The sequence below is a fragment of the Acomys russatus genome, chromosome 15 (genome assembly GCF_903995435.1).
Source record: "Acomys russatus chromosome 15, mAcoRus1.1, whole genome shotgun sequence".
Taxonomy (NCBI): Eukaryota; Metazoa; Chordata; class Mammalia; order Rodentia; family Muridae; genus Acomys; species Acomys russatus.
In genome coordinates, this window is record NC_067151.1 from 59557944 (window position 1) to 59576280 (window position 18337).

Here is an 18337-nt window from a genome sequence, read left to right on the forward strand (position 1 = left end):
TTAATGCCAAGTTCATCAAAGTACAAATAAGCATGTGTGTGTGTGTGTGTGTGTGTGTGTGTGTGTGTGTATGTTGTGTGTGTGTAAGGTAATTAAACCTACCTAATTTCTTACTAGAAATTTTTTTCTGGGAAACTTTTAAATGACTCTAACAAAGTTTAACCCAACACATAATTTAAGCAGCTTCCGATGACATTGTTTCTTAACATTAGCCAAAAAACGATAAACTGAAGTAACTGAAATGGATTTTGGTTACTATTACTGTCAGGACGATGGCTAATCCTGACGTACACCAGGCACACACTGCCAGTCAGTAATCCTTCTCAAGGTTAGGTATTCCTTCCTGATCATGCTATACTGCTCTGTGTGGAGTGACAATAATAGTAATTTATAAATTAATTGTTTTATTTACATACCACTAATGGCTTTATTCCACAGTGCTTTCTACTTTTCTAGTCTAGTTTTTAGTTACAAACTCTGCTAGATTCACAGTAGGGAACACCTGCTGTTAAAACTTGCTTTCCAAAAAACATGGGAAATCTTTTAAATTTTTAAAAAATTTCTAGTTTCAGGCTAGAATATTTTTGTAGTATTATAAAATTAAACTTGGGAACTTTTAAATTGACATATTTTGCAGTTTAAAAATATGCTCATATCACTATCTTATCTTTGTATATCCTATAATATTGATGTATTTATTGGGGTATTTAATTTTATTATTTTGAGGCAGGGTTTTACTGTGTTGCTTTGTCTGTTCTGAAACTCACTATGAAGGCCAAGCAGGCCTCTTGCCTCCCAAGTGCTGAGCCATGCACAGCTGTACTCGATCATTTTAAAATGTGAATGGCATACAGTGTTTTTTTTTACAATAATGGATAATGTAATAAATTGTCTCTTCCTCTTTTTCCATTTTTTTCATTTTTTATTGTTAACAATTATTTGAATAACAATTATTTAATACTTACTAGGTACTTTTTTTTTTTTTTTTTCATTCTGAGGACTGAGCTCAAAACAGTAGTAAATGAAATCATCTATTATTAAAGACCTTTCCAACAGACTATATGCTACATCATAGCAATTATATAGATTGATCAGAAAACCTATATTTTATACAACCTAGGTTTCAGAAAAATAATGTTTGAAAATGTAATTGTATAGTTTGGAAGGATAGGCACTGTAAGCATGTTGTTACTACAGGATAAACATTAGACTAGACAACGTAGTAACAACGTCTTTTAGTGTAGAAAGACACAAAAATTGTGTGTTTTACTGGAAACAATCCTGGTAAATTATACTAACCTAACTTTAAAATTAGTTTGAATAGGTCAGTGATTTGGGGAAGTTAAAGATTTACTCTGACATACTGTAGTAAATGACTCTGAATGGTAACTTTGTAAAATATACACAAGGTAACTATGAGCCATTAGTAATGATCATAATTAGTCAAAGTAGTGTAAAATTCTCATGCTTAGTAATCCTTAGGAACTTGTGGTAGTCCCTTTTTAGAAGAAATTCTAGAATTCTATTCCTATGCCATGTTTTTTTTTTTTTTTTACGTTCCCCTAATATAATCAATTGACCATACAGTTTATTTTATAGTGGTTAAAAAACATAAAAATTTAAGTCACTTTATAGCCTGAAATTCTCACATAAACCGTTTAACAGAAATATGAAAGAACAATAGGAAGTCATTTCTGTAGGTTTAAGGTGTTGTTGTATAAACATGCAAAGAAGGTAAGAGTGTGTCAGCGTTAAAAATAGAGCATTTCATGAGCCGTTCTTGTAGGAAGGACGATAAAGACTGGCAGCTGCCCCAAGCCTCAGGCTCGGGTTGGAACTCTGGATTCATTGCAGGAGTTCTGTGAATGCAAGTGTGTGTGTGTGTGTGTGTGTGTGTGTGTGTGTGTGTGTGTGTGTGTGTGTGTAGCTTTGGGAGCTGCTGATTTGAATTATCTGCATGACCTAGTGATGTGACTCAGTGGTGATAATTAGCTTTTCTAGAAACAAATTGAAGCACATAACATTAGTCTCTTGTATTGTGCTGCTCAAGTTGCTTCTTTGTTGCTGTTCTAGAATGTGTTAGAGGTGTAAAGTTAGGTGTTGAGGTTCTTTCTTTTAATACACATGAGTCTAATTTATTGTAAAGACTATATAGTTTGACCTGCCACTAAGTCTAATAACTGAGTTAGATCCCTGGGACCTGCATCGTGGAAGGGGAGAACTGACTGCCACAAGATGTCTCTGACCTCCACATGTGCAGCTGTGACACACATGTACGCGCGCACGCACACACACACACACACACGTAAATGTACTGTAACAAGAAATAACTGTCTTGAGTAGTCTTGATTGTTTGGTGGATTGATTGATTGTGTATGTACAGGTCTCCTTGCAGATTCTGCTCCATCTAATGTGTGCCTATCCTCGTGTGAGTGCGACTCTGTCTTGGTTACTTTAAGTTTTACAGTTTATCATGAAATCAAGTTTTGTGACTCTTTCCGCTATATTTCTTTTCAAAATTAATAGTTCTGGGTTTTTGTTTTTAAGAATTAGCTTACTGATTTCTAACTTTTAGAAAGTCTGCAAGGTATCAACAATGTTGAATTTTATAATTCATGAATGTGGTATCTTTTCTTTTTATTTAATTAATTTCATTACTGAAAAAGTAGAGTAACTTAGACTTGTTTAAAATTTTCAGGTATGTTCATTTTTGCCTCATGTACTTTTTACCATATAAGGATTGGCTGTGTCCTCAAAAGATACATTTAAGGACTCAGATTCAAAAATTTTTAAAGAATATTAAAGCCATAAATTCTTAATCTGGTACACATGAATAGGCTTTTTTATGTGTGTAAATGAGGTGTCTTCTGGTATAACAACTCTGAAGTGCAATCATTAGGGTGAACCCAAACCCAATGCTATTGATGTTGATATGGATGTGAGAAGAAGAGGACACCTGACCAACAGAGAGAGCTGTGATAACAGAAGCTGAGGCTAGGGTTAGGCTGCCAAGCAGGACCCTCTTCAAGAGGCTTCAGAGAAATCATATCCCTGACACTGACAAGAGCTTGATTTCAGAATTCTCTGTAAATAGATGGTGATAAGTTTCTGTCATTTGAAGCCATTCAGTTGTGGTACTTTGTTGCAGGAATCCCAGGAAGCTAACACACACACACACACACACACACACACACACACACACTTACAGATGATATTTTTCTAATAAAAGTGTGCATATTCTGTAATATCTCATCTTATACTTAGTAGTAATCCTCTGCTTTTTCTGATGTTTATGTGACAATGCTGTTTCATTGACTCTTTATACTATCTTCTTTCCATCTTTAAAAACCCAAATCTTTGTCTTTTAGCAATGCTTGTTGTATACACTATCTACCACTATGTCATATTATATCCCATCTTGCAGTCTCTACATTTTAATTTGAGTATTGGAGTCATTTATACTTAATGTTAATTTTGAGATGGCCTGTTTTATTATTTGTGTGTGTGGTTTATGCATGTTGTATGTGTTTGTATCTATGTGCATATGAAGACCAAGGTCAATGTCAGGCATCATCTTCTATCATTTTCCATCTTATGTTTTTGAGACAGTGTCTTTTAGTGAATGTGGAGCTCATGATTAGTCAGCATGCCTCTGAGATCTTCCTGTCTGCTCTCTGAAATTACAGGCACATTCCACTACACTCAGATACATGCACAGTAAGGATTTGAACTCAGGTCTTTATGCTTGTGTGGCAGCCATTTTACCAACTGAGCCATTTCCCCATTTCTTATACAATTGTTTGAAATCTTATTTCTTACTTTCTGTTATCTATCTTTCTCTCCTATATTACATCCTGACCATAATTTCCCTTCCCCCTTTTTCCCAATCCCCACTACCACCTGTCCTCTATCCTAGAACCAATCCTCCATTTTACTTTAGAAAAGAGCAGGCCTCCCAGGGATATCAACCAAACATGGCATTTGAAGTCTCATTAAAATTAGGCACAAACCTCATATCAATGCTGGAGGAGGTGACTCAGTAGGAGGAAAAGGGTCCCCAAAGCAGCAGAAGAGTCAGAGGCAGCCCCTGCTTCCACTGTCAGGAGTCCCACAAGAGCACAAAGCTAACAACCGTAACATGTGCAGAAGACCTAGGTCAGACCCATGCAGGGTCCGTGGTTGTCAGCTTAGTCTCTATGGGCCCTGTTTAGTTGATTCTGTGGGCCATGTCCTTGTGGTGTCCTTGGCCCCTCTAGCTTCTACAGGCTCCCTTCCCCGTCAGGTCCTTAACGCTTGTGTGGCAGGCATTCTACCCACTGAGACATTTCTCCATCCCTGCTATGATTGTTTGAAATCCTACTTCTCTTTATTTCACATGTCAGTTCTCTCTTCAGAGCTGCACAGGCTTGGGTTTCCTCCATCAGATTCCGTAAGCTCATACCATATACTTTGCTTTTTCCCTACAAGTAAACCTACTAGTGCTGGCTACTAAGGGTCAGGTTGTGATGGGTCCAGGTGCAGTCTTAAGCGTTGTGGTCTGTATGGTGCTTCTCAGCTTTCTGGACTCCAGCTCTCATGTCATCCAAACTGTGCTTTGCATCTGACAAGATCTTGAACAGGGGAGATTTTCCTATTTGTCTCCCAGGATAGATCTCCCCTTTGCATTGGTTAAAAATTTTGTCAAAGAGAGATTTTATATTTTATTTTATTAGGTTCTTATATCTCTACCTCTCTTCCAACCCTTATTTCACTCTAATCCCTTCCAACCCTCCACCACCAGATAAGAGAGAGAGAGAGAGAAGATTAGAGGGGAAAAGGTCATAGACCTCTGTAGACTACTCCCTGTTCTTTAGAGACACTGAATTCCTTGGGGGAAGTCCAATCTTTGTCTCATCAGGGTATCTCCAATTTCTTCTTACTGTCTCTCTTTTCTCATGACCACTTGACAAACCAGCAACAGCCTCAGCAGGAGCAGGAACCAGCAGGAGGGACAGCTGGTTCCTCTCTAGATTTCCCAGAATTAAACTATCTTCAGTTGGCAGAATCACACCCCAGCCAGAGCACAGATGAGGCAAATAGTCTGCTGCTGAGGACAGTCTCAAGGAGTCCCATGTCCCACACCTGGGATTAAAACAAAAACATGTTTATATAACATAACTGGGTCTTTTAAGACACCAAAATTCTCACTACAGAAGGGTTTTTGCTTTGTCCCTATTCCAGAGGCAGTATGTCTGCCTCGTGTAGTCAAGTGTTGTCCGTTTTCTTTCCCTGCATTGCCCAGGCCCTGGGATGGTCATAAATATAAGAAGGGTTAGTTTTAGTGATGTTTTGTACCTAATCCCAGTAACAGTAAGTCACATCCTGTGAGCCTGGGTCATATAGAGGACCTCTCTGGTCTCCTGTTTTTACATGCTTAGGCCATTTTTCAGGTATGCCCATAATCATCTTACAATGTATGGTACTGAATGCCCTTGTCTTTGGATCTACTAAAACTTTTATGAAATGATACGTTCATGCTTACTGAGTGTTTTAACATTCTTTTTTTTGAATGATTAATTTACTTATTTTGCTACAATTCCTTTTTCAACATTTTATATTTCTGTACCTCTTGTCAATTTGAGGGGTTTGGCTCACTTGACTCTACCTCAGTTCTCTATGAGGATCTCAAAAAATGTTAGGATTTTATAGACTTCTTCATAGTTGAGTGGGAATAGCTCTCTGCAGACCTTGTTTTAAACAAGGCCTACCTTGTAACCCATGCTTGTCTTTCTGTGTCAAACTCTCTAAGTGCACCCCAGCTCCGTTTTGCTCGTAGCTCTGCTCTGAGAGGCTGTCAGACATTTAGGAGACTGAGCCTGACTGGCAAGAGTAGGTCTTACGCAGCAGGCCTTTGAGGATGATGGCCTCTCTGGTTGCTGGAGGCTCCTGTGTGGTGTGAACAGCTACCACATGCTCCTGCCACCATGAACTGAGCTGCTCTGCAACGCTTTCCTACCACGGTGGACCGAAACATAAATCTTTGCACCTTAAGTTCTTTCTGTCAGTTGTTGTGGGCATAGTGATGGAAGACCAACTAATACCCCTGTTAATATATGACGGCTCCGTTTTCTTGTGGCACACAGTGCCCCAGAGTGTTCTATTCACTGCCTGCCCTAGAATTAGAATGAGCCATTTATTTAAGGACCCCAGTTTCCTTTTAATAGAAAACACTCAACTCAGTTTTAAAACTACAAAATATTTTGGAAAAAAGGTCACCATTTTCATTCTCAGAATTTTTAGCCTAGGTGTTATTATTTTCATTCTCAAAATTCTTAGCTAATGTGCTTTTTGACATCTATGTATTTTAAAGTAACTTATCATGATCTTAAATTATAAAACGTTTAGAGTCGTTTTAAAAGGTTCTTCATTTGGAAGAGGGATTGAGACAGCTCATAAGATGTTACAATCTGTTTTTATAAGTGATTATAATTTAAATATTGATATTAAATAAAAATGTAAGTGCTCCATATTAAAGCACATGAAAAACAGAGGTAAGTGTAAATAATCATTTTTAAGTTTGCTTTTTTTTTTTAATTGACCTTAAAATGGAATAACTGGTGATAGTGCTTCAAGGCGTCTAGTTCTTCAACCCAAGCTCTTCTCTTAAGCATGATGGACGAAATCTTTTGTTGCCTGTTTTTATAACTACTGACTTAAGTATATTGCCTCTAGGGATGGTGAATTAGTCACAGTTCTCTGAATGCGCAGAACCTATAAGTGATGCCTTATAACTCAGCTTCTTTTGACAAATACAGTATTTTTGTTAATTCTTCAAAGGTTTTAAACACACAATATGTTGATTATCTTTACCCACACCCCTTCCTTCTTGAACTATCCACATTTTCCCAACCTTTCCAAATTTCATGTCCTGTTTTATTTTGTTTTTAATGGCCCAGAAATTTTTTTTTTCTTTCTGGTTTTTCGAGACAGGATTTCCCTGTGTGGCCTTAGCTGTCCTAGACTCCCTTTTGTAGACCAGGCTAGCCTGGAGTCACAGGCCTCTGCCTCCCAAGTGCTAGGATTAAAGGTGTGCGTCACCACGCTTGGCCTAGTCCCCAAATCTTATTTGCATTACCCATATACTTCTAGGTATGGGTCCTTCTGTGGAGCATGGGCAGCCTACGAGGGTCCATGCCCTAAAGCCAAGTGACTCTTCCTTTCTCAGCAGCCTGCAGTGGTCTTCGGCTCCTCGGCTAGTATACAGCTCAGGTGCTTACCTGTGTGTTGGCATTTCCAGCTTGTACTACTGTTCTCTTACCATTTTAAATCTTGGGGTGGGCAGAAGGGCGGTGTGCCTGCACCCCCACGTGGAGAGCAGAGGACAGCCACAGGCATCAGCCTTCACCACTCACCTTGCTTTCTGCAGCATCCTTCTTGTTCACTATGGCATATGCCAGACTAGTAGACTTTTGAAGTTCAGGGCTTCTTCTGCAGTCTTCTCCCGTGTCTCTGTAGAGGTTTGCTGCGAGTACAGGTGCATGGACTACTGTGTCCAGCTTTTCGCTGCCCCTTGGACCCTAACTTGGGCATCAGGCTCGCGCAACAAGCACTTTACCCACCAAGCTAACGCCTTAGCTATAGTCTGTGTTATGGTGATTTTTAACATTTTCCCCAAAATGTAATAGTCTCTCCAGTCCAAATGGGCAACAGCCTCTTCTTATTAGTCTGAAGCCCATTTTCCTCTTCTGTTTTTGTTACTCGGCTATGTATGTAAGCTATTGAACTACTTAGAACTATTAACATTTATTAAATTACTTGATTTTAATGGTCTTAAGTTGGTTCTGAAGATGAATAGTTGTATTTATGTGCAAATTAATATTTTTATCAACATTGTACCCCTTTTCTCTTTACTATTTTATAATTATTTTAAAACATTTTTTATAAATTATATTTAGGGTTAGGATTGTTACTTGGGCTGTTCTTGGCATTTACCTCAGGACTTGCATTGTTCCAACCATATTATATTCATCAGCTCATGTGACTTTCTCAGACTCAGATTAAGAACATTAGTAAGAGTGGTCCCCGTAATACTGACTGAAGCTGAATAAAGCAGGTGTGTAGTGGCATTAGCTCCTGAATCTAGCATTTTGAATGTTTGAAATGATTTGAATTCTCCATAGGCACCATAAGTAAACTGGAATACTTTTATTTTTCCCAAGATGTCTTTATTAAATTATAAGGGATAGTGGTTATATTTTAATGCACAGTGTATAATGTGTTTTCAAGGGATTAAAAATATCCCTGTTACTGAAAGGCAGAGTGCTTATTTGTTAACTCTAAAAGCTACAGAAGCATGCTGATGGAATTTTTTTTTCTTGACAATATTAAATAAAGCCTAGGTGTTTGAAGATAAGTACCAAGCCATCTCTGGCATATATAACATGTGACAAAACACCCTATAAGCCAAGATTGTGTAAAAATGATGACCAAGCTTGTTATATATGCCACTTAGGTGCAGAAGATGCTCAAACTAAGATAAAGCAGTTGTGCTTCCTACCATGCACTGTGGCCTGAATAACAAAGTCTCTTTGTTTATTTTGTGTCCTGAAAGGCAGATGGGCTGCAACCTGAAGACCTGTTAAGCGTGGTTGTAGGAAGCCCCAACAACACATAGGTTCCTGGCTCATTTGGGTTCACTGGTGCGGTACACAGTTATCAAAGTTAAAAGGAAAGAATAGGAGACATTAATAACTACATATTTTTTTATAAAAACCATTTTAAGCATGTCTTAAGTGTCCTCAAGATAAAAATATGCATTTTTCTATTTGTGATGCCGTCTCCTAAAGTGCTTCCCCAGATAGTACATAAGTGGAAGAAATACCTTAACAACATGTTTTGGAGCTGGCTACTTCATTATACGGTAGAAACCGTGAGAGAACAGTGGATGTGCCAGTTTTCCTGTTCTAAACTCGTGCTTTGCCTTCTCTGTGAGTATGTGCTGGCACTCTCTTTTAGAAGCCCTGATACAGACTTTCAAGTAGTATGTCTTAACTTCTTTCTTTCTTTTTTAAGACATGGGTCTCAATGTGTAGCCCTGGCTGGCCTGGACCTCACTGTGTTGACCAGGCTGACCCTGAACCCACAGAAGTCGGCCAGTCAGTTTCACTTTCTAACTGCTTTAACTGCTAGAATTTGAGGTGCATGCTACTATCCCCTGGTCCCAGGGCCCTGTCTCTCTGCTGCCACTAAGCAGATGACCAGCCATTTCTCCCAGACTCAGCATTTTCACACCTGCAGAATGGAGGGTGGCTATAAGCCTAGGTGTGACAGAACTGTTTTTGAAGATAGTGGGTTAATTTATTGAAGATTCTGATAGCTAATCTTCATTTGTATCCAACAAACAGAAGATTGTCATCGTGTAGAGCATCTTTGGGGGCCTATCTACCTACTTCCTAGAATATTCCCCAACCAAATAATTACAAATCACTGACTTTTTTTTTCATGTAACATTTCCTTTACTATTCTCTAAACCTCAAGCCTTAATCTGTTTATATACACCAAATACCTTGCCCTTAATATTTTGACATTTACCATCACCATCATTAAATGTAGAGAGAGAACTGTGGATTCACCAGTTTTCCTGTTCTAAGCTAGTGTTTCGCCTTCACCCTACAGCGACTCCCTATCAGTGTGTGCTGGCACGCTCTACTTTTAGAAGCAGATAAGCTCTGCTTGTGCGCCGATTCCGGTTTTCCAGCCATACCGCATGTACATGACAATGTGGGATGGCTTTCAGGAGATCATCATGATCCTAAGCAGAGCTGTAGTGGTCACTTGTGTTCCCTTCTGGAACCCTTTCCCTGTTTGACACCTTTCCACCGTTCTGTGCACCACAAAAATGGATCTTTGCAAAATAGCATTCTTTAACTCTTTCAGGGCAGTTACTTCTGCAATGTGCTCCATACCAGTTTTCCTCTCTCTTTAACTTTCTCTTAAAAGTTTCTCTCAAGAACAATTACACTATAAGGTGCATAAAAGTCTACGACTTGTGGATTTCAGAAGGTTCATTTAAACAAATCTCTGCAATATAGGATTTCTGAGGTTTCTTGCCAATTCTTCGTGACTGTCTTGGCCTCAGTGCTACAAACATGGTCCTGGAGTTTGTGGACTGTCACTCCTGAAAGGTTGACTATCAGCTGCAGCAGTTCATACATAAATGTCAGAGGGAAGGAAGGAATGATGCTGCCAGCCTATGACGTAACAGAAGCTGTTGGGGTTGGGGAAAACACCATCTAGCACACAAGATTCGGGTGGATAAAAACAGTCTTACATTCAGGTCACTAAGACTGAAATTGATTTTTGAGCTAAATTACTTTCTACTTCATTTCAAAGTAGTATACATAACTCACATATATTAGCGTGTGTGAATAAATAATCAGGTTTTATCAGTTACAAAATTCAATCTGGAAATATTATTTTATTAAGTAACTTCCAGTTAGAGTTCTCAAAATTTGAAGAAAAGAAAAAGAAGCTACTTTTTCTGATAGTTAAGAGTCAGTGAAGTCTTAGGAAATCAAAACTGGTTTTTCATTAATGTGATAAAGGATGAGCTTCACTTGCTTTGATATTTTCAAATAAATTATTTATATGCCTAGATCTTTGAAAAGTGAGTTTACGTGTGGAAATACCACTGTGGTGAGGGAACCTAGCAAACAGGGAGGCCCCAGTGATGCCCAGTGGTGCTTTCATCCTGCCTCACTGTAGGAATTATAATGTTTCATCATCAAGCTTGATTGATGACCTTTTTTCTTAAATATCCCTGATTAAATAAGCTCAGAACAAAAATAATTGAGAAGAATAACTTTCTCTGTGCCGGAACTGAGCTGGCTGCTTTACATGGAGCATTTTTTGCTAATTAGCAAAAATGCTTCTCAATAAGGTAGGGAAATATATTTTTATTCTAATAAGCTTACGAAACTGATTTAAACACTCTCATTTTATAAATCCTGTGTCTGCCTCATTAACAGGATACTCATCACCCTACCAGAGATGCCACCTTGGTGTTTGTATGAAATTACTGACATATTGTCCAGACTATAAGTCTTGTCACTTTGCTCTATCATTTTTTAAGAAATTTGTTTTCTACTTTATTACAATTTTTATTTCCATTCTTACATAATTATTAGTTCTGATACTCTAAATTTCAAATTACTGTTTTTATTTTACTTTCACCTGCTGTTTTACTTTTATTTTATAGGGCTTAAATTTTTTATTTTTGTGTTTATTTTTCCATGTCCTAATGATATTTAGATTTGTTTTATAATGAACTTGAATTATATGCATTTTTGCATCCTTTAATCAATATTTTTTTGTTTATTGTTACCAAGAAGTTATGGCCAGTTTTAAATGCCAGTATTTTTTATTTCTTCCTTTAAAATTTTGTTGATTAAAAATAATATCCTGTCAAGTAGGTTAAATTGTACACAGAATTCAATATGAGATTAGAGTGCAAGACAGACATCTTCCTGAACTGCCTGGCAATTGCTATCCATAATAAAACAGATAAGTAAGAGGAGCCGTCAGCATTAACTTTTAGCTCTTCTTCATAGATGAATAAACAGCTTGAAATGCTAGTTTAGACATCGTTTTTAAAGTGCTGTGATGCACTTTGGTGTCTGACTCTTGCTTAGTTAAATGTTTTGCAGCATTATAACATAGTTGCATTCGGCTCATCTTTTAAAGCAGTTGTCAGAAAAATATGGGCCAGCATGGTAGAATGTATTAGCTCAATACATTGTCTCCATTTTATTATGAAGCTGCTGAGGAAGCCGTGATATACAGCACTGTCATTACAGATCTATTGTTAGGATGGTTCCACAGCCCTCTTTGCACTGCCATTAATTTATAGCAGTAAACAATATGTAGCCTTCCAACTGCAGCAAAGCAGAATCTTTTAATGAGGTGGATGTTATTACCACAATAAATCAGTGCTTTCCCGTAATGTATAATTCAATGTGTGTATTCCCACTGTAACTTCTCTGAGTAAGCTGATAGTGTATCACTGTCACTGCACAGCTACACTGCTCCCTGTTTTTAAAACCTTCTTTTATTTGGTGACTTCTTTTTTTATACGCTTGCAAATAAATGTGGTATGTCTTGATAGCTGTCCTGTAGCAGGCCTCAGAAACCAACTGTGACAGTGCCAGCCAGAATCGATACTGTGAGCTCTGCCTACATGGATCTCACTATGATGCCTCTTCTTTCAGACGCTAGTGAAATCAATCCTAATTGGTCTTAGCATTATATTCAAGAAATGTGATTCTATAACTATTGATTCACTGAGGCACTCACTTGGAGAGTAATAAAAATAGGAGCAGATAAAGTGTACACTTAATATGCTGCTGAACTATACAAAAGGCACATTGATTCTATTTTTAATTCATATAATTTGTCTTCTAGTGATTTTATTTCTTTTCTTCCTTTTACATGGCTGTCTTTAGGGATAACAGCTAAAACACATTGAAAGGCCATCCACGCTGGTTCTGTAACAAAGAAAGAATTCCTGGAATGAATTTGATTCTTACCATATATTTAGTAAGTCAGATATAATTCTTTAGCACTGAAACTAATAGTTTAAAAGAAGGCAGTTTTAAATTAGTAAAATGACACTGACTTAAAATAGTAATCAATTAAATGTTTTTAAAAATGATCTTGTGAAGTAAAAACTGATAATATAAAACACCATTCTTCAGAAACAAGACACTGTTGAAGGAGAATGATGCCAATTACCAACAGTTTGAAGGTAAAATACCTAAGCGGTTAAGAAGTACAGCCAAGGCAATGACTTGAAAACGCTGCTTATTACAATAACAATATGAAAAGTATTGTCAGACTTCTGAATATATCTATTTTAAACTAATGTTATTTATTTTAGTTTATCAGGAATAGTCAGGTATTTTCTTGGCGTTATAAATATGAATAACATAAAATTTCCTAAGAGATATTAAATAATTTGGTATCTCATTAGGGAAGTTATTTTTGAATTGGTATTTACATTTTGAGTGAAGAGTGGAGATTTTCTACAGTTCAGAATGTTTCCATAAACTGAATTGTAATTTAATGCACTTGATCTTAGCATTCTTAGAGCTGTAGGCCCTTTTGAGAGTTGCAAGCATACTCTGTCTTCCTTAAGAAAATGTCAGCGTGTAGCTCATGGTTTATATAGTTTGTTTATTCCCTGAATAGCACCAGCCATTTCATGCCTGTGTCAAGCAATGTGCTGGATACTTTATAGGCAATTGCTGTGTTTAAACTCTCTTACCTTAGTTCTAAAAGATTATTTAAAAAATAATAGCATTCATTGAGGGCTGCCATGCATGGCTAGAAGGACTGATAGGTATGTTCTCACTTTATCTTCCAAAACAAGCTTCTGACCAGCCGTGAGCTTTACTGATTCTGGAACTTCTGTTAAAATGCTTTGTTATACAGTAGATCTTAATGTCCTTACTATTTCTTGGATTTTTGTTCTTGCTGTTGATGATGATGTTAATTCATGCAGGCACTTGTAGGCTAGAAGTGGATGTTGCCTGTCTTCCTCTGTCTCTTTCTACCTTATTTTTTGAGGCATGGTCTCTTACTGAAATGGAAGCTCAGTGACTAGGCTGGGCTGGCTTTCCAGCAAGCTCCAGGGATGTGCCTCTCTGTCTCGTCAGCATTAGAATTACAGGTATATGTCATGTTGCTCAGCTTTTTCGTGGCTGCTTGAGATCTGAATTGAAATCCTAATGCTTGCAATGCAAGATTTCACCAATCGAACCACCACCACAGCTCACTGTCTTCATTTTGTTCAGCTTACGTTATTGGAAAGTTCTAATGGAATCTTCCTCCGTTTCTCTTACAATCTCTTTGCTCTGCATTCAGCCCCTCTTCGCAGCTTCCTTCCATCCTCTTCTCAGAGACAGAGGTAACTCCCCTAGCTCCAAGATGTTTCTGGTTGTTGCTTCTAATTATAGGTACTTCCTAAAGTATGGTGCAGCTCAAGCTTATTTTATGTGAGTTTACTTTTGGGATTGATTTATTAAAAAACTGTGTGTAACAGAAATGACAGGCTTACCCACACACTTAGTTATCTGTATGTTTAGCCATGCTGAAAAAAAGTGAAAATTTCCCTATTTTTTTCCTTTGAGTATAGACACTGTTATTTTTCTAACTGAAAATACATTTAGATTTAAATTCTATTTCATGCATACTTACAGGATAATCTTAAAAGAATGGAAGAAATACAGGATAATTACATTTATATTTCTTTCTCTCCCTCAAATGGCAGCCAATAGGAGCTTTGAATCCCAAAAGAGCAGCATTCTTTGCCGAGCGATTTGAGTCATGGGAAGATGATCAAGTTCCAAAGTTCCACTATGGTACTCATTACTCAACTGCAAGTTTTGTCCTCGCATGGCTTCTAAGAATAGTAAGTTCAATTTGAATAATAGGCCGTGACTAAATAAACCCAGTGTTTTGGAGAATGTGCAATGATTGGAAATCATCAGCATTTTTTGAATATTGAAAATAGTTTTAAACAATTGAGCTTTTAAGTGTGTGTGTGTGTGTGTGTATGTGTGTGTGCACGCGCGCTTGCCAGTGTTCTCTACCATAAGCATAAAAATATTCTCTTTAGAATCGTGTATCTTTTTCACATCTGTGTCTTCAGATGATGCCTATCACACCGGATCAGCTGGGTTCTGTTCAAATGCAGCTTGTTAAAATAAGAAATAACTAAGGTTTCATTAACATATATTTATACATTCTGGTAGTTACATTGCTCCAAATAGAGTAAGATGTGTTTTCAAATAACCAGCTCTGTTTTGTATTGATAACATTAGTTAAACAAGAAATGTTTCTATAAAATTGAAAGGTGATTCATGTGCTAAAAAGTAGTTTCTTTGGGAAGCATTAGCAGCAGCACATCATTAATTAAAGCTTGTTACAAGAGTATGGACAGACATAAGGCTTAGAGGTAATTTACAGGCTTAGCTGCTGCCAAGCAATTACCCACTAATATGTGTTTAAGTGTTCTTTAACTAAGAGGAGGCTTTTAAACCTTCCAAACATTTTTCTTGTCTTAATCATAAATTGTGAGCCAGCTATAACAATAGAGAAATTACATATTGTACTATTTCCTGAACAATGAAGCAAACGCATCTAATTCATGTCTAAATGCTATTAGCAATCTATTCTTGGCAAGGAAGGAAGGTGATGAACATATTACAGATACTAAGATTTTGAAGGCACAGAAACATTGAAGAAAAATTTAGAACTATAATGTAAAAATTTGGCTGTAACTTACATTTTATCCATTGGGCATATTACTAATGACTACTATTAGCTAAAAATGTAGATATAAAGATTTCTAAATATCTGAAAGAACATAAAAAGTTTTTGACTTATTACTTTTTTAGGAGCCCTTTACAACTTACTTTCTAAATTTGCAAGGAGGGAAATTTGACCATGCAGATAGGACCTTCTCATCTGTTTCCAGAGCATGGCGAAACAGTCAGCGTGATACATCTGACATTAAGGTACAGAAACATTTCAGTTTTTGGTTCTTACAGCCAGTTTGTTTCTTCTTGAGTGAATGTTCACTATTGCTCTGCCCTGATCCAGCCATGTTTGTGGACAGTGGACCTCAGAGAATGGAACCTGAATTAAATGTCTAAGAACTAGTGCCCAAGACGTGTGTGTGTGTGTGTGTGTGTGTGTGTGTGTGTGTGTGTGTGTTTCTGCCTGTCTGCTCATCTGAGTGTCTTTCATCTCACTAGCTGGAAAATTTTTATTATAGAGTGTTTTTCCTCTTCCCCACATCATTTGAATTATATGTACATAAGCAGCCTGCTGCACACAGTTCCAAGCATAATGAAGAAAATTACCAATGTCTGAAAACAGGAAAGATCTCAGGCATATTTTCTTGGATTCCTCAAAGCTCTTTTCTTAAAATAATCACTATTACAGCTAATATAATCCTCACTAGACTTGTGCTTCTATCCTTAGAAGTCCAGTGATTGATTTCCTTGATGTAATGACTCTGTAAGGAATTGGATTGGGTGCTGTTAAAGAGTAACCAGCTGCACCTATTGGTTTCAGTCCCCTGCCGGTCTTATACAATAATAGAACATGTACATAAGCAGTCCTACCATGCAGGGAGAAAAAGTACCGCACAAGAAATAGGCATTTGAAAGAAGAAAAGTTATATTACTATGTATGCATTACTATAGAACACTTATAAAATAAATAGTGGGGTGATAACGGAATGCCAAACTTAGATGTACTGCTTCACAGCATAAAGTATACTCTCCTATTTTATTTGATGTTATAGATTACAATATTGCTATGTCAGAAATACTTTGTTGAAGATTCTATTATATGCAAAAACAATCTTTTGTATTAGAACATCAATCAAGATTTTTTGATCTCGTAATATACTCTGAAACACTACTGAATGAAGTGCTCTTTAAAATCATCAGTATTGGGCCGGTTAGATGGCTCAGCTTGCGGTATCAGCTGGACCACCTGACTTAAGACTCTGAACCCATGGAAGGAGACACCACTCTCCACAGAGCTGTCCTCTAAACTCCACATGTGTGCGTCTACACACACATCATGCCAAAACAGCAATAATAGTTAAAATATTTTTTGAAAGTATAAAAGTTCAGCTTCGACATCGACTGGGGAAAACTGAGGTGGGGTGTGACTCCTGTGGCTGGCTGGCTGGTGACCCTGTAGACTTTCTCTGAGGGCAACCATCCAGGCTGGAACTGATAGTTACCAGCAATAGCTTCCACTGATGGTGGCAAGCTGGGGCTGGGGCTGATAGCTCCTAGCAGGGGCTTCCACTGATGGTGGCAAGCGTCTAAAAAAGAAAGAAAAATGAGAGAAAGGAACTGTACACACACACACACGCACACACACACTTACACTAGATAATAAAGTAAGACAGACTCCAGTTGGTAGGTTTCAACAAGCTGTTTCTTCTTCCTTTTATTATTATCTTCTTATTTTCATCCTTATCCTTATCCTTAGTCTTATCTATCTTCTTCTTCTTCTTCTTCTTCTTCTTCTTCTTCTTCTTCTTCTTCTTCTTCTTCTTCTTCTTCTTCTTCTTCTCTTCCTCCTGCTCCTCCTTTCCCTTTTTTTTCTTTATCCTTTTCCTTTCACAGTTTCTATACCACAACAGAGTCTTTGAAGCAGTATAAAAAAAAACACAAGGTGTTTACACTCTATTTCTCTTTAAATAAATGATTACAGTGGGTATAGTAAGAAAATCATGTTTCACAATACCTTCACATGACCAAGTGCTTTACGTATTATGGGTGAGAAACAAACGTGAATAACAAGTTATTTCTGAGAACCCACATACATTTGTACATAAGCAACTTGTTACATATTAACAGAGCATAAGCAAGCAAGGGAATTTCTCAGCTAGCTTTTCTTTACTGGCAGGCTGCAATTTGCAGTTACAAAGAAGAAATCGATTATCTTAAGAAGCAATCTTATGAAGATCTTAAAGGAATCACAAGTCTAAATTCCTATATAAAAATAATCAGCCATGTCTATTTTAAGTCCTAAAGGTGCTCATCCACTCATTAATGTGTTTTATTAAATCATAGGAAGCTGAGGGCAGAAAAATAGAATAAGGAAATCAGTCATCACCTCAGTCACCAGCCCAGCTTGAGTCGCGTCAGCCAATGGTGCTATGGCCGTTGTCCTTGCTTTGCCAGCCTCAGAATGTCCCCAGCTTTACTAATAAGAGTGTGCTTTCCATTAACTTCAATTGTCCCCTGCATCGGGGCCAACAGCAAAAACATCTTTACCTTACTTTGCTAAACAATCTATCTATCCCTAATGCTTTCTATGTCAAAGCCACTAGCAAAATCATCTTTACCTAACCTTGAACAATCTAGTCTTCCAAATTCTTTCTAAGGGTAGTGGTCATTGTTAGCAATCTATATCCATAGGTTGTTTTCAGAGATGGTGGTTGAATCATTAATCTGCTCCAGCAGCAATGCCTGAAAGAGATCAAACATTGTTATTGCGTATGCCAATGACAGTGCCCAGTGAGGGGCTGGGAGCCCCCTTTATAGCACTCACACAACTCACATATTAAGGGGATTATAAAGACCACAAAGGTAACAAGCAGAGCTATGCTCCATAACAGCATGAAGTCCTCAGGACACATAGATCTCAGGGTTATGCCTCCCCAAGACACACCCATCGTGGGTTTGCTAACTGGGGGCCGCATTCCATGAGTTGTGGAGCTGTTTTGCTGTTCCTCTTGCACGGACCCTGGCAAAAAAGACTTCAGTAG

General features: G+C 37.6%; 1 protein-coding gene across 1 annotated transcript in view; it reads left to right on the top strand.

The window, feature by feature from the left end:
- Positions 1 to 18337, top strand: part of Lrba (LPS responsive beige-like anchor protein) — a 540702-nt gene that overhangs the window by 383922 nt on the left and 138443 nt on the right. The window contains exons 45-46 of the mRNA XM_051157393.1: positions 14306 to 14446; positions 15435 to 15554. Coding sequence (XP_051013350.1) covers positions 14306 to 14446; positions 15435 to 15554 — 261 coding nt within the window. The remainder of the gene's footprint in view (positions 1 to 14305; positions 14447 to 15434; positions 15555 to 18337) is intronic.